The sequence below is a fragment of the Peromyscus californicus genome, unplaced genomic scaffold (genome assembly GCF_007827085.1).
Source record: "Peromyscus californicus insignis strain IS unplaced genomic scaffold, ASM782708v3 Scaffold_20__1_contigs__length_68692818, whole genome shotgun sequence".
Classification (NCBI taxonomy): domain Eukaryota; kingdom Metazoa; phylum Chordata; class Mammalia; order Rodentia; family Cricetidae; genus Peromyscus; species Peromyscus californicus.
Window position 1 is genome coordinate 25717298 of NW_026294503.1, and position 23677 is coordinate 25740974.

A 23677-nucleotide genomic window follows, 5' to 3' on the forward strand; every position below is an offset into this window, starting at 1 on the left:
ACCACCCTCTAACATGAGAAAAGATAGAAAGGTGAAGCTGGATATGGTAGTACATGCCTGTAGTCCCAGCACTCAGGAGGTTGAAGATCACAGCTTAAGGCCAGCCTGGGCTATATGATAAGTAGGAGGCCAGCCTGAGCTACACAGCAAGACCCTGTCTCCACAACAACAAAGATAAGAATATAAACCTAAAAAGGATTTCTTCCAATCTTTCCTTTCAGTAGACTTTTCTGTACGTCTACATAATCAAGATTTATACCTTCTTAATGATAGCTGATCAAAGTCTTCATGTTAGGTGGGGTCTGTGTTTGTTAATTGCTCTAAACAAGGAATTTGAATATGTGCATTGGATTTCCTGCTTTTGCTTGATAACCTCGGGATGATCACCACACCTCTCTTTTAAAAAGGACAAATGAAAGTGCTGTGTTTGGTGATATTTTTCAGTACTTTTTGCCGGGTGATAGCATAGCCCAGTCTCACCTAGATGGCTTTTCCCCTACCAGTTAAATGCACTGGGTTTTGATGGTTTTCAAAAGCTGTGTTTTGACAGGATTTAATAGGTGAAAGCAGCTGAAGACAAAAGACACGTCTAAACCAATAGTAGATAAATTAGTAAATGGAAAATGTGTATTATTAAAACATTGGCTCATTCCTAGGAATGATCTGAAACTCTTTCCTCTTCCCCTGCAAGATAATCAACCGCCATGTCGAAAGAGCCAGGGAAGGGAAAGCAGACAGATTGAAGACGTTGACAGTGCTGGGTCAGCAAATTGCGAGTGCCAGTCTAATTTAGGCCTCCCTGCTGCCAGGGGCAAGGAAGGGTTTGTCCCATGCAGAACCCCAGGCCAGCCCATCTTGCAGCTTCTTTGGGATGATTTGACTGGGCGTGTAGATGTTACAGGTGCACACTGGATGCTCACTTCATGGGAATTTGAGCAGTAATGTTAAACAAGCATTATAACACTATTAACAGCTGACTTGCTTTTTGTCCGGCATCATTCTGAGAAACTTCCCTAATCAGGCATGATGTCCTACACCTGTAATCCCAGTGTTTGGGAGATGATGGCAGGAGGATCGAGAGTTCAGGGTAGGGCTAGTGAGATGGCTCGGCAGGTATAGGCTATTGCCACCAAGCCTGATGACCTGAGTTCAGTGCCCTGAACCCCCACATGATGGAAGAAAAACCAATTCCTACAAGTTATGCTTTGACCTCCACATGCACTGTACGTGTGTGTGTGTGTGTGTGTGTGTGTGCACTTGTGAATATGTGCAAGTGTCTCTCTCTCTCTCTCTCTCTCTCTCTCTCTCTCTCTCTCTCTCTCTCTCAAAAAACAAATGTAAGAGTTCAAAGCTAGCCCTGGCCCAGGCTACCTGATCAAAACAAATGTAAGAGTTCAAAGCTAGCCCTGGCCCAGGCTACCTGAGACAGTTCTGTCTCAAAAACTGCACACCAGCAACACCAACACCATTCCCTGTGTCCACCCATTTAGCCCTCAAATAGCTCCATGAAGTAAACACCCACTATTAGTCCATCTTACTGCCGAGAAGATTGAGGCAAAGAAAGCTGAGATAACCTGCCCAGGAACTCCTAGCTAACTGAGCAAGGCAGGTCCAAGCATGCTGTTTCCAGATCCCACGTTCTTAAATACTGTAATTCTTGTTGCCTGGCATCCTTCCTTATCACACCTTCCTGGGGAGCGTGGCTTAATCACCATCTTCATCAGGAGGTTCACCTGTATACCTCTCCTCACCTCATCTCTAGGGATACTTCGGTACTTTGTATGAGGCACATATGTCATCTGCCATTACTTGCACAGGAGTAACAAGAGTATTTGTGTCCGGTTCCATCTTGTGATTGTAGCACACATGCTTATCCATAAAGAGCCTTCAGGGTCTCTGGTGAAAAGTCACATTCCTGGGGCTGGAGAGATGGCTCAGCGGTTAAGAGCACTGGCTGCTCTTCCAGAGGACCAGGCTTCAATTCCCAGCACCCACATGGCAGCCCACAACTGTCTGTAACTCTAGTTCCAGGAGATCTGACACCTTTACACCAATGCTCATAAAATAAAGTTAAATAAATTTTAAAAAACTAAAAAAAAGAAAGAAAGAAAGGAAGGAAGGAAGGAAGGAAGGGAGGAAGGAAGAAAAGTTACATTCCTATAAAACCATATAAAGGAGGAAGGTAAAGCTACATGAGAGTGGTATAGTAGGCAGAGAAAGGACATTGGCTGCTGAGGGCTGGGTGCGATAGGAGGGGGTGGATGGAGTGGAGATGCTTTCTCCAAGTACATGGACCAGAGATGACTGTAGACTATGGGTATGCAAAGAATAGGAAAACATCCTTCGTAGCATTGAGCTGAGGTGGTGGAGGAAATGCTCTCATCTAAGGAGGCAGCAGAGCTGTGTTAAAGCCGATATAACAGGCATGGTGGTGGGCGTCTATAATCCTAGCATTTGGGAAGTGGAGTCAGAGGAATTATAAATTTAAGAATTGAATATATGGAAATCCTGCCTCAAAAACAGCATATATGTGTGTATATTCTGGTTGAAAGGCCTTTATCAATTGACACTTACAGGAAAACAGCTTTCCTGAGAGACTTGTCCTGCTTTCTCTTGGAACCTGCTTTCCAGAGGTCTGTGTGAAACTCTCATGAAGCCGCTTGGCTTTGTGTGAGTCCCCTTTGTGACTGGGCTCCCCCAGGACAGATTTTTTTTTTTTAATGTAAGGACAACACCTGGTATAGTGGTGGTAGAAATAGCGATGATGATGAGCCAAGTGTGATGGCTCAGGTCTGTGACTGCAGCACTTAGGAGGCTAAGGTAGGGATAGAGAGTTTGAGAGCAGCCTGGACTGTTTAGAAAGACCCTGTCTTAACAACAATCATCATCATAGTCATAATAGCAGTAATGGTTCAAAATCTCAGTGTTTTAATTTTATAACATTAGTTGTATACATAAATACGATACCTGATAAATAGTGTTGTTGGATCCACCTTACCTTGTAGCTCTTGTTCTGATTACATTGTGTTACCCTCCATTTACTGAATAATTTTGTTGAAATTTACGTTTGGTGACTTTTGCCATTCTGTGAGAGTTATAACATGTAGCAGATCCTCTGTTCCATAGGCCCTATCTGAACACGATGCACATCGGAATTGTGAAAAACTGTTCACACAGCAGGCAATGTGTTGGCACAGGAAGTGCTGGGACACACACACACACACACACACACACACACACACACACACACACACACACACACACACACACCAGAGGGGCTGATCCGGCTGTCACAGCCCTTTCTCATTAGGATCTGAGGCTGAGTGTCCAGTTCGGAATCCTCTAGCCAAGTTGTAGCTGGTACAAAGACAGACTCGGTGTAACTGGGGAGTCCCAAACTTGGAGCCCGTGAATGTTGCCTCCTCCATCTTCTGTGCACTAGCTCATCCTGTCTAAATATGCTGTCCCAGAATAGTGCAAGTGAAAATCCCAGCAAGCAGCAAATATTTGTATAGCGTCTTCTCCGAACACTACTATTTTTGAGAGAAGAGTGCTTTTAGAAAATGCTCAGGCCTAATTGAAAAAGTACATAGCAATCAACATTTATTCCCTACTAGCATAAAACTGTCTAACTAGTAGCCAAATTTGGGATGCCTGAAGACAGACAAGTGACTAATGCTAGGGCTGTGTGTGGCCAGAACCAAATGTATTTTGTGACCACAAGACCATGTCTGGATTCTCCTTTGTAATTACCACACAGCCTACTGTAATTGTAAAACTTATATTTACTTCCTGCCTTTGACATGTAATACAGGGTCCAGGACTGCACCCAGACCTACAGTGAAGTTCTCTCTCATTTGACTACAATGTGTAAATTATTGAGTGAGAGGGTGTGTGTGTGTGTGTGTGTGTGTGTGTGTGTGTGTGTGTGTGTCCATGTCTGTTAAATATGCAAGTATAATCTTGTGAAAAAATAAGTGTCTGCCTTATTGGATGAAGCACTTTAACAATCTAATGTTTACTGAACAACTACTATCCATCAAGGACTATTTTAGACTCTAGGAACCATAATAAGACCACAAAGGCCTTGTCTTCCCGGAAGAGATGAGGGAACTGGGAAGGAGGAGGGTGACATGCACGGACTCAGTGCACATGGATGTGTACCGCACTGAGCACCAGTACAGTGCTGCGTGTCAGTGCTTCTTCAGCTTGGGACCTCGGAAAAGGCCTCTCGAAGATGACATTTTAAATGACAAGAAAGAATGGAACAAGCAAAGGGCAGGAAGAACATTCCCAGCAGATTAACAGAAAGACCCAAAGACAAGAAGGAATTTGCCATGCTCCCAAGACAGAGAAAAGGCCAGGGTGACTTGAATGTAGCAGGTGATGGGTGACTGGTGGCAGTGAGGTTGAAGGGCTGTGATCACACATGTGACCGTGTGTGGTATGTGGTGTGGCCCTTTACTGAATCGGCATCAGCCTGGAGGAACTGGAGCTGTCTAGGCAGGAGATGGGCATGGTTTGAACTGAGGTGTAGAAGGGAACCAGGCAGAGGGCTGACACTGGGAATATGGGTTAGACCCAGAGTCAGAGAACTTGCCAGTGGACCAAACATGAGGAGTAAAAGACACAGTATTCAGAATAAATCCTACAGGTTCAGCTTTGAGCAACTGGATGGTAGTGAAGGAGATGAGAAAGACCAAAGGCCTCAGCATTAGCAGCCCAAACTGACTAATCACAAACCCACCCTGCCACACTCCAACCACATGTCACTAGGACATATTAAACTTTGGAAATACCACTTCAAACACTTGGACTGTTTCCGCTTCCTTTGGGATTTCATTTTATGGCATCAAGAAAGGAAGGAAGGTTATATATTTATTCAGGCACTAGAAAGATAGTTTATGGATTACGAGCACTCTTTGCTCTCCAAAGGACCTGAGTTTGGGACCCTACACCTGTGTCAGGGGGCTCACAACTACCTGTAACTCCAGCTCCAGAGAATCTAATCCCTTCTTCTGGCCCCTCAGGGCACACACACATGGCATACCCTCACATATATACAATAAATAATAATTATATAAATAAAGTTCAGGGCGTAGGGATCTAGCTTGCTTACCTTGCACAAAGCCCAGTACCACATAAACTAGGCATGATGGTACACAACTGTAATCCCATCACTCAGGAGATAGAGGCAAGAAATCAAAGTCATTCTTAGCTACATAATAAATGTGAGACCATCGTTCAGTGTGTAAGATCCTGTCTTAGAGGTGGGGATGGGGAAAAAGATCAGTCAGCCAATTTTATTTGATTATCTAACTCTTACCTGGCTGTGTCCCTCCACTGTCATCTTAGTTTCTGTCCAGGCCTTCCTCCTCAGCATGGTGCTTGGTCCCTGAGCCCCAGGCATCTAGATGCAGGATAAGGGTTCCGAGACCTGCCCATTGGTTAGATGTTAACAGCTAGCGTATTTACCTAACAGCACAGCCTATTATATGCCTGTCCAGCCATCCCTCAGTATCAATGAGGGGTTATCTCTGGGACCCCTGCATTTATCAGATTCCATGAATGTTCAAGATTAGATCCAATGGCAGAGCGCTTGCCTAGAGCACACACCTTCTCGTAGTGTTTAAGTCATCTCCAGCCACTCACCATACCCAACCTGGGGTAAATGCTATGTAAAGAGGAGATAGACTATTTAGGGGCTAATAACAAGAGAAAGGTCTGTGCATATTCGGTACAGATACAGTTGCTTTTCAAATAGTTTTCACCTATGCCTGCTTTAACGCATGTATTTAGAACCCAGGAATGTGGAAAGCTCGGTGTAGAAAATAAGGCATCTCATTTGCTCGCTGACCTATGCATAATCAGGAACATTTTGTGATTCCTTAATAAAGATTTCATTGACTTAATCCAATTGCTTCTTCATTTTATGTCTAGTTTTTACAATTGCCTTAGAAATATCATGGGGCTTAAAACTTATTCTTACCTGTACTCTAGAAATACCTGTCCTTCACAGGTATTACATGAGTACTAAATGAAATAATATCAAGTTACTGGAACAGTCATCAGCAAGTGAGCTATTATTAGTATTAATTAATGAGACACCTTGGTGATGGAGCACTCTAGAACCAGCACACTGTTTGCAGCATTCAAATAGTCCGGCTCTAGAACGTGGAGAGGCAGGCACCCTTTGAGCCTCCGGCCGGTTTTAAACAGAATCTACACTTTGCTTGACTCTCGGTGTTCTTGGATAAATGAGACTTCAGACAGCAGCTAGTCCCACTTTTAAAATATCTGTGGTTACAGCAGATCTGTATCTTTCCCTCCGGCCTGCCTTTTACCACATGCACCATACAGTTTTGTCCTCTGGATCAGCCTAACCACCGTAAGTGTTATTTATTGCCAGATGCGACCTTTTGTGAGCACCTTGCAGAATCCAAGCATTAATGTCATTTTCTATAAATACAGGTGTAGGGCGAGGAAATGCTCTTTGGAGAAGTGTCGCTATTGCAATCTTTCCCCTTTTAGACTCTCGGTCTGTGGGCTATTACTCACTGCTGGCATTCACCCCTTCTCTCTTTTGTTACCTCCCTTTTCGTGATCTCTATCATCGCTTAGTTCCCCACTCAGCCCTCCCGAGTGGTTAGTATTGCATCTGGGTTGTGCTTTCTTGCTTCCTCTACCTTTTGAAATATAAAAATAGAAAATAACCAACAAGCCCACAGTCTTTCACATGGGCTGAACTCTGTTATACATCTAACAGATTTTCCGGTGAATTCCACGCTGTAATATTTATAGTTAGAAATCTGCCATCCGTTCAGAATAAACTCTATCAGAAATTCACAAGGAACTCCTTTTATTTTGACTCTCAGACACAAAGATCAGGACTAAGAGGCAGCAGCCCACAGGAGGCAGCTTTGGAAAGTGGATTCCAGAGGCGGCATGGCTCCCAGCCCGCCTCTTGCCTTTTTACCTGCCCCGTTTCCTGAAGTCCTAGTTGATAAAGGACCCTTTAAGAAGGCTGACTCTGGTACTATGAATGCCCAGCCCAGGGCTCAGGAAGCATGCAGCCCTTCATAGGTGTGAGCACTGTTTGCAGAAGCCCCACCTCCTATCACAGGAAACATAACAAAATGTGGCACCTTCCTATTAAACGCCATTTTATGGCTTACAGGATTTTTTAAACTATTTTTGCGATTTTGCTTTGGAAATAGATTAGCTGCAGATAACTGATTTGTCCTTGGTCATTAATTTCTCGGCAATTATCTTTGTATACTTGGGAATCTTTATTAAGTTAAATAATAGATCTAGCCTTTATACTGATTCCAAATGAAATATTGTTAATTACTAAATAAGCAATTAGTGAGGATAAGCAAATAATACATTTGTAGGCCTTTAACACGAACTGATTTTAATTTGACAGTTAGCTTGTTTAGGATAAAGGATTAAAGACTGCTGATCTGTAACACCCAAGACCAGAGTGCCTCCAATTTGGGATTTGGGGATACTTGGATAGACAAAAATCAATTGAGCATCCCTAATCCAGAGAGCTGAAATCATACATGTTCCAAAATCTGAAACTTTGGAGGCATTGTGTTGACACTCAAAAAGATTTCCAGTTTTGAGACACAGATGCCCACCAGTACTTGGTTTCCAAGGTTTCATCCTTGAAAAGGTCTAAGGTCCCAGGCACTGCCCCCTGATGCTGGGTGGTTTTCTCGTCCTTGAAAAGGTCTAAGGTCCCAGGCACTGCACCCTGATGCTGGGTGGTTTTCTCATCCTTGAAAAGGTCTAAGGTTCCAGGCACTGCACCCTGATGCTGGGTGGTTTTCTCGTCCTTGAAAAGGTCTAAGGTCCCAGGCACTGCACCCTGATGCTGGGTGGTTTTCTCGTCCTTGAAAAGGTCTAAGGTCCCAGGCACTGCACCCTGATGCTGGGTGGTTTCAAATGCTCTCTCTGCTTGGGAGTCCAGCATCTTCACCTCACCTTCTTAGAAAAAGAGCTGGTTTAGGGGCACGAACCGCCATACAGATAAAGAAAGGGGTCCCCTCTAAAGAACACTTAAGGCAGAGCCGCTGGCCTCTAACCATTCATTCACTAGATGGCCTTGAACAAACGCTCCATGCCCGTGTCCTGCCTTAGTAGTGTCTTTCCAGACAGACAGACAGACAGACACTCTACCCAGCCTGAGGGGAGTCCCGAAGTCATTCCATAACGGGAAGGTTTACAGACCCACCTGACCTATATAGTCAAGGGTTTCTCTCCCACACTGCGACAGGAAAGTGGTTTTAGATCTGTATTCTACCAGGATGGAAGAAGGAAGAGAAGAGAGAAAGGAGAAAGGAATAGGTCATCCACAGACAATTGACAAGTGTAAGTTAAAAAGCCCTTACCCAAAATGCTTGGAATCAGAGTGTGTCACATTTGGGGTTTTAAAACACTTGCATGTACGTAATGAGATATCTTAAGGACAGGATTCAATACAAGTAGAAAATTTACTTATATTCCATACACAATTTCTACACACAGCTTGAAGGTAGTTTTATACAATATATTAGATGGAAGTCCTCACCAGAAAAAAAAATCACTTGTGCTAAAACCGACTCTGATTTCATACAGTATTTTAAATAATTTTATCCATGAAGCACAGTTTCACGGTGGCATTGTGTCACCACTTCTGGTGTCCTATCAGTATACAAATGTTGTAAGTTTTGGGATATTGTGGATTTCAGACTTTCAGGTTTAGAGAGACTCAGCTTGTAACCCTCACTCAGAGAGAAACTCACCGTGTTAGCCCAGAAGTCACCTGTCACCTGTGTTTTCCTCAGTAAAGGACAAGTGTGATACAATGAAAAGGGAATTTTGGGAGCAGATGGCCCTGTGTTCACAGCCTCATAAGCACTGCTCAGCAGTTCCCTGTGCAGGCCAGGAGCTTCAGGGTGGCCTCTGGGTCAGCTGTCTTCATAATAGCAGTATGACGTCATTCACCTTGTCAATCATTCTTTCCTGCATGCTTCTGGAGGCTCCCCAGCATGGTATTGTGGGGGGCTAGAGGCCAGAAAGATACTCAAGTCTGAGTTCAAGGAGCCAGACATTTAACATATTTACAAAAGCAGAAAACAAGGCCATTCTCCTCACTTTGGTTTGTTCTGGAAAATATAATTACCTTTAACTTTTAAAATGTTATTTATATGAGCAGGGTGTGGTAGCACACATCTTATGTGTACATCCCAACATCCCAGCACTTGGGAGCAGAGATCAGCCTGGCCTACAGAGAGCATTCCAGAACATCAGGACTGTTACACAGAGAAAAACCCTGTCTTTGGGGGGGGGGGGTTTTAATATTAAAAAAAAAGTTATTTTTATTGGCATGTAATGGGATTGTTGCTAGTATTTTTAAATGAAGCAATAAATATATTTTTTAAATTCTTTAGTCTTAATATCTACTATGGTAAATATTGATAAATACAACCCATATTTTTAAAAAGGCTCCTTGGAGTCCTCAATAATATCTAAGAGCTCAAAGGCGTTCAAATCATCCACCCTAAAGTATGGCTGTTTCTGCCCTGTACACAAGTAGGTCCTGTCTACTGACTGTTTCCTCAAGCTGGGAGCCATGTGGTTTTGTTTTCTCCATTTGTCTTGGCACCAAAGCTGTGAAGCCGACTTTTAAACAGGACGCCTTGGTAGCCCAAAGCCTGTAACTGGACACAAAAGAGACCAGGTCCTCCAACTCCTACAACCTCACCTCTGGTTACTAAGCAGTTTTCCCTTATAGATTAAGTCTCTGAACTTTGTAAAGTCTTATTTTACTGCTCTGGGCCCTGGGTGGGCAGGGGCAGAAAAGTTAACATGGATCTTCCAGTTGCCTAGTGCAGGGGCTGAGGTCAAATATCAAAAAGGCCTGGAGGAACTTCCTGCCCTTCCTTCCTCTCCCTGGCAGGCTGCTAGGCCAAACTAGCTCACTAGCCCCCTTTCTTCCCGTAGATGGTATGCATGCAGATAGAGAGAATGACGGGACCGAAGGAATTGACGAAGATATGATTGTGACCCAGAGCCAGACCAATTTCATCTGCCCCATAACACAGGTATGGCTTCCTCTTTCCCCTCAAAGAAAATGGAGTTAGATGAGTTTTCACAAGGGCAGAAGGGCTCCCGTTTGGCTTCTGATATCCCCCTGGGAGGGAGGCAGCAAGGAAAGAAAAGTGATGAGCTCCAGTTGTACACTTGGGAGGGTTGTGGCTCAAAACGCTTTCACTCAATCACATGCTTTCGAACTTGGGAGCAAAGTCACAGCCCAGAGGCCGAGTGAAATTAGGACCCCTTGAGCCCAGCATTTCCTCATCTCGAAGCTAATACTTAAAGCCAGGAGGGTGAGAAGTTAGCCGCTGGAGGGACTAGGAAGTGGATGGTTATTATACCTGAAAGCCTCATGTCTCCTTAATTGTAGCTGGAAATGAAGAAGCCAGTGAAAAATAAAGTGTGTGGCCATGCCTACGAAGAGGAAGCCATTGTCCGCATGATTGAATCCAAGCACAAGCGGAAGAAGAAGGCCTGGTAAGTGGGTGCTGGAGGAGCAGAGCACCCTGGTGGTCCTCGGTGCGCGCCAGGCAGAGGTGCTCAGTCTCCCTAGTTACTGCTCTGCCCAGACTGTCAACAGGACAAGTGGCTTTCTGGGAAGAGCAGTGTTGAGAAGACACTGAAGTACTCCAGCTACACCATCAGAACAGAAGGGGGAGACTGAGTCAGAGTCAGTCGCTAACAGGAGTCTAGTGGATTTCTGTTGTTTAAAAGGTAGTCAAGGGCTAGCTCAGGGAGTGGAGTGCTTACCTAGCAAACAGGAAGTCTTGCTTTCAATCCAAGGCAGCACACGAGTCAGGCATGGACACACATGCCTGTAACCCCAGCAGTGGGTACAGACAGGAGGATGAGACATTAGAGTCATCCTCAGCCACACAGAGAATTTGAGGCCAGCCTGGGCTACATGAGAACGATACTCTTGTCTCTATTTCTCTCTATATATTTCTCTATCTCTCTGTTCTCTCTCTCTCTGTCTGTCTCTCTCTGTCTCTCTCTCTGTCTCTGTCTCTCCTCTCTCTCTCTCTGTCTCTCTCTCTCTCTCTCTCTCTCTCTTTCACACACACACACACACACACACACACACACACACACACACACACACACACACCCCAACAAACCAGAGTAGCTGAGGGTCTACAGAACTGTGATCTAAGAGAGACCCCCTTTTTCAGTGTCCACTTAACCAAGAGGAAATTACCTTATTCCTTGCTTTCTGCAATAGCACTTTGTTTAAAGCACAATCATGTAAACATTCGAAGACAAGAATTCCTATCCAGTGGTCTTGGTGAGGAAGATTACATTATCAGAGAAATGCGTTCATTTAATCACACAAATAACTGAAGAAACAGTTTCAATAAGTCCATGGCTAACTCGCCAGTGAGAATTTTTTTAACCCTTCTCTCCCTACCTCCCAACCCCAGGACCACGGCTCTGTGCCTGTGACGAGAGTCCTCAGTGGCCACACTGGAGCTGACTGGGTTTGGCATCTCCTGAGCTCTTATCGCAGGAATGGAATGGCAGGTGTGACCGTTCTCAGGCTCTGACAGCAGTCCCTTTGATGTGTGCTTTGCTTCTCCATCATCCAGCCCAAGAATTGGAATTCCCCTCCCCTCCCCATGTGGGTGTGGGCTGAGAGATAGCCGCGAGAGACTGGAGATAGCTCCTTGGCCATTCAGTCAAGTAACCTACAGTATTTATTCTAGAGGAGAAATGGTTTGGCATAGGCTGCCAAATGTAAACCGCTAGTGCATTGCTGTCTGTTTTGCATTTCCACCTACAGTCCAAATGCTGTATTTCCCTAATGACCTTGACATTTTCCCTTTGAGCATAATTTTGTTACTGGACTTCCAAGCCTTCCCTTTCTACTAATTTTTTCCGTGTTCCTTCTCTCACAAGCCAGAAAGGGTCAACATAACTGCTAAGAATACTTCCCAGTTCACTGTCTGGCGTTCTTCTCTCTGACGGTGTATGATGCTCTCCTGAAGTTCGGGGTGGAAAGTGCAGGGACTAGTACAAAGCATGATTCCATTTCCCGCCAGCATTCCCAGGGACGGTGGCAGAGTGTTCCCTCACTTAGATGGCCCTCCTCAAGTACACACTCTGACTTTCCGATGCCCTTGACCTGTTTTGAATTGCACACAATACTTGCAAGCACTTAACACTCGTCATCCAGAGATGCCCTCTTTACCTGTCATGCTTAACTTGGGTGGCAGACACCCTGCAAATGTTTGTAGTCTAATGGTATCCAGGTGGAAGAAGGTTAGAGGTTTACCACAATGACATTCTTACCAGGCCTTAAAAACTGAGCAAGATGCCAGGGAATGGTGAGGGAGTGCTTGTGCCAGTCCTCTTAAAGTTCTTCCATTGGTAACCCCTGTTTTACTAGGTCAGATCTTCCCCTTTTCCTCCCTTCCATGTGTATATGTGTGTGGTGTGTTTGCATGTGCATATGTGTGTTCACATGTATGGATGTACATGTGGAGGGATATACATGTACATTATGTGCACATACATGTAGAGGCCTAATGTTGCTGTCATGGATCTTCCTTGATTTCCACCTTACTCTTAGAGGTAGGTTCTCTCAAACCCTAAGCTTGCAGATATGGCTGGCCTTACTGACCAGTGTGTCCCCCTGGAAATCTCTGTCTCCCCCTTCTGAGTCTGGAATTGTAGGTGGGGCTCCATGAACTCCAAAGATCTGACCTCTAGTCCTCTTATTCGCACAGCAAGTGCTCTGACCACTGTGCCATTCCCCCAGCTCCCTCACCCAAGACATTCCTGTGCAGCCCTGAGTATATCGATATATAAAATAGGTACACAAATTAAACATTTACGAATAATAGGTTTTAAACAAATTTACCCTAAAACAGTTCTTCAACATATGTATTTTACCATTATTAAAGATGAAAGCAAGTTTATATACTAATGAGATGGATGTGTTTAATTTTACATAAAGAATTAAATATTGGCTGAATATTTGATATTGCAGACTAGAGTACGTTTTTCAGTTGATTGAAACTATTGACTTTCTAATTGTCAGTGCTGAGAACACTATAAATACATAGTACAAAAATTGGCAGAACTATGTTTACAGCCATTTTAGGAACTGTTGGGAATGTTATCTTAATCCCAAGCCAAAATTCATTTTACAATTTTTTGTAAAATGTAACTCACCACAGTTTCTAAAATCAAACATTCTACTATATTACAATGCAAAGATATGGTGATTTGCTATAATCTGTGGAATAATCATAGGAAAATACTGTCTTTTCTGCCATTAAATCATATGTTTCCATAAGAGCAGAAAACATGTGTACAGGAAAAACCACAGCAATTTATAACACACAGTTATCTCAGATCTGAGCTGAGGTGTTTCCTTGGCACTGTGAGGTGTGACAGCATTCACAGTGTAGAAAGTGTTCACAACCAAAGCTACAGTGAAGTTGTATGGTGCAACATGGATGACCATGGACAGCAGAGAGATGGCTGTTAAAAACACTTGCCGTTCTTCCAGAGGACCCAAGTTCAGTTCTCAGCATCCACTTGAAACTCTAGCTCTCGGGGATCCAATATCCTCTTCTGGCTTTCATACCGGCATGTACATGGTGCGGCAGACATGCATGCAGGCAAAAAAACTCACATACATAAAAATAGCAGAATAATTTTTAACTGGGTTTTTTGTTTGTTTGTTCATTTGGTTTGTTGGTTGTTTTTTTGTTTTTTTGTTTTTTGTTTTTTTGAGACAGTCTCCTTGTGTAGCCCTGGCTGTCCTAGAACTCACTATGTAGTCCATGCTGGCCTTGAACTCACAGAGATCCACCTGCCCCTGCATACTGAGTGCTTGGATTAAAGGCATGCACCTCTACACCCATCAAAAACTGGGTTCTTGACAAGAGCCTCACCCCATCAGGCCAGCTTTCACTTGGTGGGCCGTCCATATGATGGTGGTGACTGTTGGTGGCGGGAAAATAGAATGGCACTGTAGTGATAGAACAAGCAATAGGCTAGAGATCTATCCTAGAGGCCATGAATGTCAGCTTCATTGTCTTCCTCATCTGTAAATTGATGGTAGTCATTGTAGTTTTCTCACTGGTGCATTTGATATTTGTAAAGTAGCTAAAGTACCGAGCACATACACAGTCAGACTCAGTGACCGTGACCCTTCATTATCTTGAAGTGTTAGCCAGCGTCTTCACCAGCATCTACCAGTTCTACCCCATAGGCACAAGAGACCTGGTAGAGGAAGGGGAATAAGAGGAGCCAACCTGGAGCTGAGGAAGTCCTCCAGAAGCAGTGCAGGGGGCGGGCGCCAAGGGCTTGTGCTGCTCGTTATACAGTGGGCTCTCTTACAGAGAGTGAGCGGCGCATCCCTGGGGGTGAGGGTGTGTGCAAGTGCCCCTGACAGAATGGGGCAACGGGTTGTAAGTGGGAGAGGAGGAGGAGGAGGAGGAGGAGGGGACCATGACTGCCATTTCTGTTGAGTGTCCAGAAGCAGTTGCTGGAAAGAGATGGAAGAGGGCAGAGTGTCTAGAAGGGTTCTGAGAGGCTCAGTTCAGGTCATCCGAGTCTGCGATCACAGTGGTTCAGCCCCCTGAAAATATCAGAGGGACAGGCGTGTGGGCTTCGCCCTTAGAAGGTGACTGAGCTGGCCGTAAATATCATGTGGATCTGAGTATATAGGCGGGGTCACTGTCACTGTTTGAGACACAGCTCTGGAGAGGCGAGCAGGACAGAGCCGTGGCTGGCAAGAGCTCTCCTCACCATGGTGCCTCAGCACCTGACTCAGAGCCTGCAGTCAGTTCCAAACAGTTTCTTGTTCATCAGTTACAGCATCAGAGGTAGAAGACCCTGTGGGAAGCAGCCTAAACCACACCCAAGACAAGGTGTTACAGTCACGGGAGCCAGTGTCAAAACCCAGGGCACACATGGCAGATCAGAACTCACGGTCTGCGCACAGCTTACCCCATAGGCTTCTGATTCAGCATGAAGTGATGTCATTTCCCATGAAGCGGTATTTAAAAAATGTCTGTGACACATCCTGTTGGAGAACTCTTTCTTTCTCCTGTTCCAATTATGTTACACTACTGGAGTCCCAGGCACATTGTGTTACTGGGTACCATCTGAACTTTCCCAGCATGCTTCAGTCCCTGGAGGCCTCTCCACTGGCTCGAGGAGGAATATTCTTGTGGAGCTTTTCACCCTAAGTATACTGTTGGAGTCATTTCCTAAAATAGATCTCTTAATCATAAAGCTCGCAAATAAAGCTGCCTGCCGATTTTCATGCTAATGAGTTATGGCTGGTTTTGACCCCAGCCATTTGCTTTGGTTTTCTGGTACTGAGCAGGACCCTTACCAGTCATTCACAGCATGGCAGAAAACGTGAAGTGAAATGTGTGGTGTCAAAGCAGAATTCACTTAGCAACACGTCACTGAGCCTCTCAACCAGATTCTTTGTGTCTAGAGTGGCAATTACACCATCAACTCAAAATTCCAGAGTCCCTGGAGCTAACAGGGAATTCCTCCCAGATCTGTACGAGCACATTTCTTGCCTGTGGAGAAGACAGGGAGCTGGCTCAGTCAGACTCTAGCTAATCCCCAAAACTCACATTAAAGTGCCACGTATGGTCACACACTTGTAACCACAGCACTGGGAGGAGGATTAGATCCTGGCAGCCCTGGGCACACTGGCCAGCCAGCCTAGAGTATGCTTAGCAAGCTCTAGGGCAACGAAAGACCCTGTCTCAAAAAACTAATAAATGTGGTAGTCCCCGAGGGGAGAGCTGAGGATGTCCTCTGACCACCACAGCATGCACACATGTGCACATGTACACAGCCGCCGCCTGTACACACATGGGGAGGGGCAGCCCTGAGAGGAAGCTTGCTGGTGTACAGCATGAACACACAGCTACGCAGCCCTATGGCTGCCAGTCATCACACTTCCCCCACTGCTCTGTGACACATCACCCTAGTCTTGGAGGGCATGGGACAGAATTGCTCCTGTTTGTAGGTATGACAGGAATCCACCCCACTCTTGCTGCCAGAGGCATTCCACCCACTTCCTGGAGCTTATGGATCGGACCTAGGCATTCTTAGGACCCAAATCTGAGCCTCTCAAGACTCACCATGATGTGATCATGAGCTGAGACTGAGGCCCCAATTCCCGCAGCCCCCTGAGACCCTCTGCACCCTGAGGCCTTTCCTTAGCAGACACTTAAGTGTGCCCTACACTGTTAAGGAATGCTCTGCCCTGTGGCTGACCCAGGCTCAGATCAGCCTCTCCTTCCAGGCCTGTGGGTCTGAGCCCTTCCAGGGGATGATTCGATAATGGATGATTCGAGAGTTGAAGGTGTTGCCACACCTGACTTGCTCACCAGGATGTCCTGGGGATTATGGCCTAATGCTTGGGTAATGTTGTTTCTCAGAGCAGGAGTGCCCTGATTCAGGCCCATGGCATCATGGCCTTTTCTTAGCCTTTTTAGTTTAAAAGCTTGTTTCTCTGGGGTGGGGTGGGAGACAAGGCTGTACCCTGGTTCCTGTGCCAGCCTCACCTCCAGGAAGTCTCCCCAGAGATCCATTCATGCTGTTCAGTGTTGTTTGTACCCTGTCACTTGGGGAGCTGTCTTGTTTGAGGAGACGGGACTGGTAGCTATGGTCTAGAACAGCAGCTACTGTGTGGTAAGGCCTGGAGCATGAGCCTTTGCCAGTGGCCAGCTTGATTCTCACTGCGCCAGAATGCCTTCCGTCAGACCAGGAACTCCACTTCCCTCCGTTTGCAGGGAAAACCTTGTCCGGTCATTTGTACAGTATCAGCGTCAGGGGAGCTGACTGCCTGGTCTTTGCTACTCTTCTGGAGATGCCTCACTTTGTAGCCCAGGCTAGCCTACAACTTTCTGTGTGGTTCAGTCGGGTCTAGCACGCTTGATCCCCCTCTTGCGTCCCAGGTGCTGGGATTCTCTCAGCTCCTCCATGTTCAGTTGTATCTTTGCTGTCAGCTCCTAACGCCCTCCTGCCCCTTGGAAGGACTACTGGATTTGTATCCCTGTCCCCAGAGCTGTCTCTGCAGGACACAGATGTCACTGAGCTCCAGCCCAGCATGACATGAGTGAGTGTGGGCGCCTCCCCTGCAGCCCAGTTGTGTGGTTAATTCCATCAGCCGTTCTCAGAATGCCCTCATTTACTGACTAAAGCCACTGACGTCACCAGGAAGTCCTCCCCCCTCGCTCTCCACTTCCCTCTCCACTAGCTTATTCACCGTCTGGCAGATGGAGGTAGACTTTGTTCTCAGGAGTTGGTGCACCCAAGGCTTGGGAGTCAGAAGTGGGGCTCAGGGCTTGCCCGTCAGGGAAGTTTACCCCCAGGAACCTCCTGTTCTGCATTTCCACGGCAGGGAAGCCTAAGGGATGACAGTCCCCGTTTCTAAAATGAATGCGTGTATATCTTCATCATCTCATACTTAAGGATTTCAGAGTACAGGGGACAAGCTGGCCTGGGCAGCTAGGGCTACACAGCAAGACTCCACCAAAACAGACAGACAGACAGACAGAAAAACTCATATGCCTGAATATACAGAGCACATTCAGCATTTCAACATTAATTCCCATTCTTAATTTTACCATCCGTTGCTCCAAAGAAAGCCCCTGTGCTTCGAAAACTCCTTGATCCCAAGATCAAGGCCAAGAAAACCCTTTCTTTCCTCCTTTATCCTTGCCTTTCCTGTGACTTGAATTGTAGCTCTCGGGTCAGCTTCCCTCCCTTCTGCCTTTTACCTTTCTCCTTCCTGTGTTTGCTGTGCCTTTTGAAGAGCTGTCTCGGGTCCTGGGGCCAGCCTTTGTGTGGGCCAGAATCCTGTTTGTACTTCAGGTTCTGTGGCCCAGAGCTGACCACACAGGAGCACCCTGAATGGTGTGGATGTGTCCTGGGTCTCTGCGAGGACAGACAGACCAGATAACTTCAAACTTCCCAAGAGAATAGTAGCCAGTCTAGGAGATGGGAAAGTGGAAGGACATTATGGAGTAGTTCTGAGGCTGTTGTCACGTGGAATAGGGACCCTGTCCATATTTTAAAGCAGGGGGACCCAGGCTCAGAAAGTTTCTTTCAGCCACCAACCAGTAGGTGATTGAGAGAATTCAGGACCTCCATAAGCTTGAGTCCAAACACTGGGCACTCAGCCCTGCCCAAATCTCCTTCATAGTAAAAAGAAATCAGGTGACTCAGACCAAACACTGCCTCAAAGGAGATGGTTAACTGAGCAAGGCCTTGAGCTCCACCCTTTTCTGGTGACTCACGTTCTTCAGTCCCCACCTCAGGCTCCTGGCCAGTCCCTAATGCCCCACTCAGTGTCTCCACTGAGAGGTTTAGTGGCATTCAAAGGGACGTAGTCCAGCGGGACTCCTGGCCCTGTTCCTCTCCTGTGTTCCCGTTCCTTCCCGTCACAGTCTGGGGCCCTGCAGTTGCCCATCTGTCCCCCCTTTCTTTAGGCTCCACTTGCCTTCCAGCCGTAGGTTCTGCGGGTCCCGTGTCCCAGTGTGTGCTAGAGCCAGTCTCTGCCAGGACACTCCAGCAGACCTCCTCACCCCTGCTTCACCTCCCGACACCCATTGTTTCCCTGCTTCATTCTTTGCCCTTTAGCCCTCTGTCCTCCCCTAAGTCTAAAAAGGAAATGAAATCACACCCCAGCCCTCTCTGGAAAAGCTCCAGGGGCTTCTTTTCATATTTAAAATGAGATCCTGGACTAAGGATGTAGCCTAGTTGGTGGAGCATTTTCCTGTCATGCATGAAGCCCTGGGTTTGACCCCCAGCATAGCTTATAACCAGGTCTTGGTGGTGCATGCCTATAAGCCTAGCACTGGCGAAATGGAGGAAAATAGGAAGTTCATTCCCCTCTAGGTAGGAAGTTCAAGGACAACCTGGGCTATGTGAGACTGTGACTCAAAACAAAACAAAAAATAATAACAATAAAATAATAATCCAAAGTGTCACTTTGCCCCTGAGCTCACCTCCAAATTCTTTGTTTTCACTGCAGAGCACCTGGCTGTGCCTTCTGGGCAGCCTAGGCCGCACACCAGAACGCACGCACGCACGCACACACGCACGCACGCCTGTGTCCACCCTTCCTTCCCATCTCCCCGAACCCCATGTCCCCTCTGCCCTGCATTGCTTCACTGCTCTTGTGGTGTGGTACTTGGCTACGTGGTGACTGCCTGCCTCCCATGACAAAGCAAGCTCCTAACTGTAGGTGCTGCTCACCCGTCGTCGCTTGCATCCCCAGCTCCAAACCAAGCCGCCCTCCCCTGGGGACATGTGCATGACTCTAAGTTCTGAGGGGTTTGGTTTTCATCCTTGTACTCTGTAAAATGTTCTCATTCCAGTGCCTGGCGATGAGGTTGGTGCTTAAGGCACGGAAGTGAGAGGGACTGATGCCTCTCTTTCTCCTTCACAGTTGCCCCAAAATTGGCTGTAGTCACACGGACATGAGGATGTCGGACCTCATCCCAGATGAAGCCCTGAGAAGGGCAATCGAGAGCCACAACAAGAAGAAAAAACGCCACTCTGAGTAGGAACAAGCCCCCCTGGCCACAGGGATGTCAGCAGCCTACCTCCACCCCGGCCACCCAACCCCGAGGTTACAGAGCGGTCAAGGGCTGGCTGATCAGCACACTGGGTTTGGGGTAACACTTGATGGCTGATTGCAATCGAAAGCATTCTTCAAGTGACAAACTAGAAACACAAGAACATTATATTCTTTATTTTCAAGTGCTCCGAAATTTTAAATAAAACTTTGATAATCCTCAGCATGATTCTGTCTGTATCTCTCCAGGGTGTAAGGGGTTCCCAAAGCCGGGCGGTGGTGGCGCACGCCTCTAATCCCAGCACTCGGGAGGCAGAGGCAGGCATTTGGCTGGTTAAGCTTTCAGGCTTTGGAGCAACACAGTTCAGCTGAGAGGACTCAGAGGCTTCCAGTCTGAGGAAACAGGACCAGCTGAGGAACTGGTAAGATGAGATAGCTGTGGCTTGTTCTATGAGTTTGAGGCCAGCCTGGGCTACAGAGTGCGTTCCAGGAAAGGCACAAAGCTACACAGAGAAACCCTGTCTCGAAAAACCAAAGCGGGGGTGGGGGATGGGGGGGGTTCCCAAGGTACTCCGCCCCCCCCCCCCCCTGCTGCTTCTAAACGGTTTTTAGAATTGTTTCGACTGAAAAGTGTCTTTGGGTTGATAGTTAAAATGAAAACGCAGAGAAACATGCCAGCCGAGCAGCAGTTTCTGGAAGCAAAGCCAGCAGCAGCATCCGGTTAGAAAGCGAAGCCAACAGACCCCCCTGTTTACTTGGCATGATTGACAGCACTGGGCATGGAAATGTTTTCATTTGTCGTGAGTTTCTGAATGGGGTGGAATGTTCCAGGAACACACTCCCCAGGGCAGCTGTAAGTAATGCCCATAATGTAAACCTGACTGCATCCCTAGGAGGGCCTCAGGCAGCACATGGGAAGCCACACATCCTGAGCAGGGATTTACCTTCGGTTTCTGGGGCAGCGAAGGGTAATAGCAATAGCGTATAATGTTTTGGGGTCTGTGGGACAACCCTGACTAAGAATTCAAAAGAGCCTTCTTGTGTCTGGTGTTGGGCTTTTTATTAGATAGGTTATGAGGAGCATTATCAGCCCAGATTGAAATTCTTCACGTGAACTATGTGTGTATATGTATATACAGACTTAGATGTATTTTTAGGTAACTAGATAAAGATTCCTGTGACCTTTTCAGACATGCTGGCTTTCATTCCACTCTCTCTTCTCTGTGCTTATCTCCTCCCCTCCCCCACTTCAAGTCTTCCACTCTTCCTGTTCCTCCTTCAAATCACTAGCATCCTGCTCCCCCCCACCTTGGTCCCCTCCCTCGCCATGGTCCCATTTCACTTTCCTGGTTTCTGCAGTTATTCAAGTCACCTGCTCACATCTGAAGAGTTGGAGCCTCAAATGAGAGAACATCCGGCGTTTACTTTTCTTGATTAATATGATCTTTCATCCACTGACCTTCAGGTTTCATTTTTCTTTCCAGCTGAGTAGTATTGCATAGTGTAGATGTACCACATGTGCGTTCTCCGTTCTTCAGCTGAAGGATATCTCTATTCTCCCATTTCCTAGCTACAGAGGATAGACCGCAGTCAGCAGTGCTGACTGGATGTCAAGTCCCTTGGGCATGTGCTGAGCAGTGGTGTAGCTGGGTGTATGGTAGATTATCTTGAGCTTTTTTAGGGTTCCCCACACTGATTTCCAGAGTGGCTCTACCAATTTCAATCCCACCAGCAGAAAGTCAGGATTCCCGTCCCCCCACATCTCTCCAGCATTTGTTGTCTGTTGTTTTAGTGGTCTTCCCCATTCGGACTGGAGTAAGATGAAATCTCAAAGGTGGTTTTGATTTGACCTTTCTCTAATTGCTAAGGGCAATAACACTTTTTGAACTATTCCTTAGCCATTTTTTTCTTCTTTTGAGAATACTCTGTTCAGATCCCAAGCCCATTTTTTTCCAATGATTTGTTCTTGTTTTTGTTATTTTAAGATTTAATTGTTTTGTGTGTGTGTGTCTGTCTGTCTGTCTGTCTGCCTGCCTGCCTGCCTGTCTGTGTCTGCCTGCCTGACTGTGTCTCTCTGACTGACTGTGTCTGTGTTCAGGTATACCACATGTATAGGTGGCCATGGGGGCCCGAAGGGAGTGTCAGATCCCCGGGAGCTACAATTATAGGTCCTTGTGAGCCCCCTAATGTGGTTGCTAGGAACTGAACTCGGGTCCTCTGAAAGAACAGCAAGTGCTCTTGGCCACTGAGCCACGCCTCCAACCCTCATTTGTCTTTTTTTAATTCTTTATATGTTCTGGGTATTATTCCTCTGTCAGAGCGTACCTGGCAGAGAGTCTCTGCCATTCTATAAGCTTCCTCTTCACTAGACTGATGTGTTTAACTGTGCGAGTGGGACCAGAAGATGCCATGTAAGCTTCCAAGGGAGGCAAGCAACCAGTAGTCCTACTCAGCTGCGAACCTCACCACATCTCCAGCACGCCACAATAGCCCTAAGGATGTGATCGTGGCACACATGCCTTGGCAGAAACCAACAGCTTTTTAGCTGGACTTAGGGCCTGTCAGCAAGAAGGAAATCATGCCTGGTACTAGTAATCTCGCCAACTTCCCAGGGCTAGCGAGGTCATCGATCTCTGAGAGAGCATAAACCCACCACTTTACTAAACCAGCATAGTCCCTAACTACATTCTCAATATTCATCCTCATACCCACAGATAGGTGTAGAGCTCACTGTTATGAAGTATTGCCGTGGTGGGGAGGGGTATCCTGCACTTGCAGGGAAACATGCCGGGCAGATCATGCCACGTGGGCATGGTGGCAGCGGCCAGTGTTTCACAACCCAGCTGCTGCATCCACGTGGAGAGTTTATTATAATAAAGAGATGAAGAGAAAGCTAGGAAAGAGAGAGGAGAGAGGGGGATGCACACCTTGTGGGAGGAAAAGCAGAAGAGAGAGAGAGAGAGAGAGAGAGAGAGAGAGAGAGAGAGAGAGAGAGAGAGAGAGAAAGGGGAGGACTTCTTCCTTAGAATGAGGCTTTTACATCAGGACTCAGGGCGGCGACAGGGGGTGGGATTTTAAGGAGCGAATCAGAATATTAACACTCAACCCCTCATCAAAGAAACTTCTTGCAGCAGATGGAGACCATCATAGGAAGCCGCAACCAATCAAAATGCAGAAGTATGCCCAACACCAGCTGATAGCTACAACACAATTCCTGCTAAGGCTCAGGGATCATAACAAAATAGGGGGCAGAAGGATGGTAAAAGCCAGAGGAACAGGAAGTTTGCTGTGATTGCATCTCCTAGAAATGTCAGAGAAGCTACATCCATGAGGTCTCCCCAAGATGGCCACCTAAACAAGACCTGAACAGGTATGACACCAGTAGACACGTCAACCTGGAAGGGGAGAGGCTCAAGAGGCCTCAACCCAAGATCAAAAACTAGTCAACTACAGAATGGTAAGAGTAGGGTAAATAGTCTTCCCCAGGGAAAAGTCCCCCACTGTGTTGTCTTATACCAAGTGGTATCATATGCATCCAAGTAATGACATATGGACTGAGCAGGTTATATATATACTTCGGAATATATATACTCATACATAAATATAAATGTAACAATTAAATAGAAACCATGAATTTGAGAGAGGACAAAGCAGGGTATATGTGAAGGATTGGAGGGCAGAAAGAGAAGTGGAGGAAATGAGGTAACTATTTTAATTCACCTTTAATCCCAGCACTCAGGAGGCAGAGACAGGTGGATCTCTGTGAGTTCGAGGCCAGCCTGGTCTCCAAAGTGAGTTCCAGGAAATGCGCAAAGCTACACAGAGAAACCCTGTCTCAAAAAACTAAATAAATAAATAAAATTAAAAATTAAAAAAAAAAGAGATTGTCCCAGCCCTGTTAGTCTCAGCAGTGACAGGATTAAGATCAGCAGGGATGTGCCCTTGACAGAGAGAGCTGGCCTGGCGACACACACCAGTGATCCCAGCACTCAGGAGGATTCAAAGTTGGAGACCAGCCTAGGCTGC

At 46.4% G+C, this 23677-nt stretch overlaps 1 protein-coding gene across 6 annotated transcripts in view; it reads left to right on the plus strand.

The window, feature by feature from the left end:
- The window catches only part of Nsmce2 (NSE2 (MMS21) homolog, SMC5-SMC6 complex SUMO ligase), a 228301-nt gene extending 208427 nt beyond the window's left edge, over nucleotides 1-19874 (plus strand). For 2 of the 6 annotated variants that reach the window (XM_052747878.1, XM_052747879.1), the window contains exons 5-7: nucleotides 9991-10091; nucleotides 10454-10560; nucleotides 19523-19874. In XM_052747878.1, the coding sequence (XP_052603838.1) occupies nucleotides 9991-10091; nucleotides 10454-10560; nucleotides 19523-19640 (326 nt within the window). In that variant the 3' untranslated portion in view covers nucleotides 19641-19874. Of the gene's footprint in view, nucleotides 1-9990; nucleotides 10092-10453; nucleotides 10561-11504 lie in introns of all 6 variants that reach the window. The other 4 variants (XR_008220493.1, XR_008220494.1, XM_052747880.1 and 1 more) reach the window with 4 other exon arrangements.
- Nucleotides 19875-23677: the final 3803 nt, after the last annotated feature.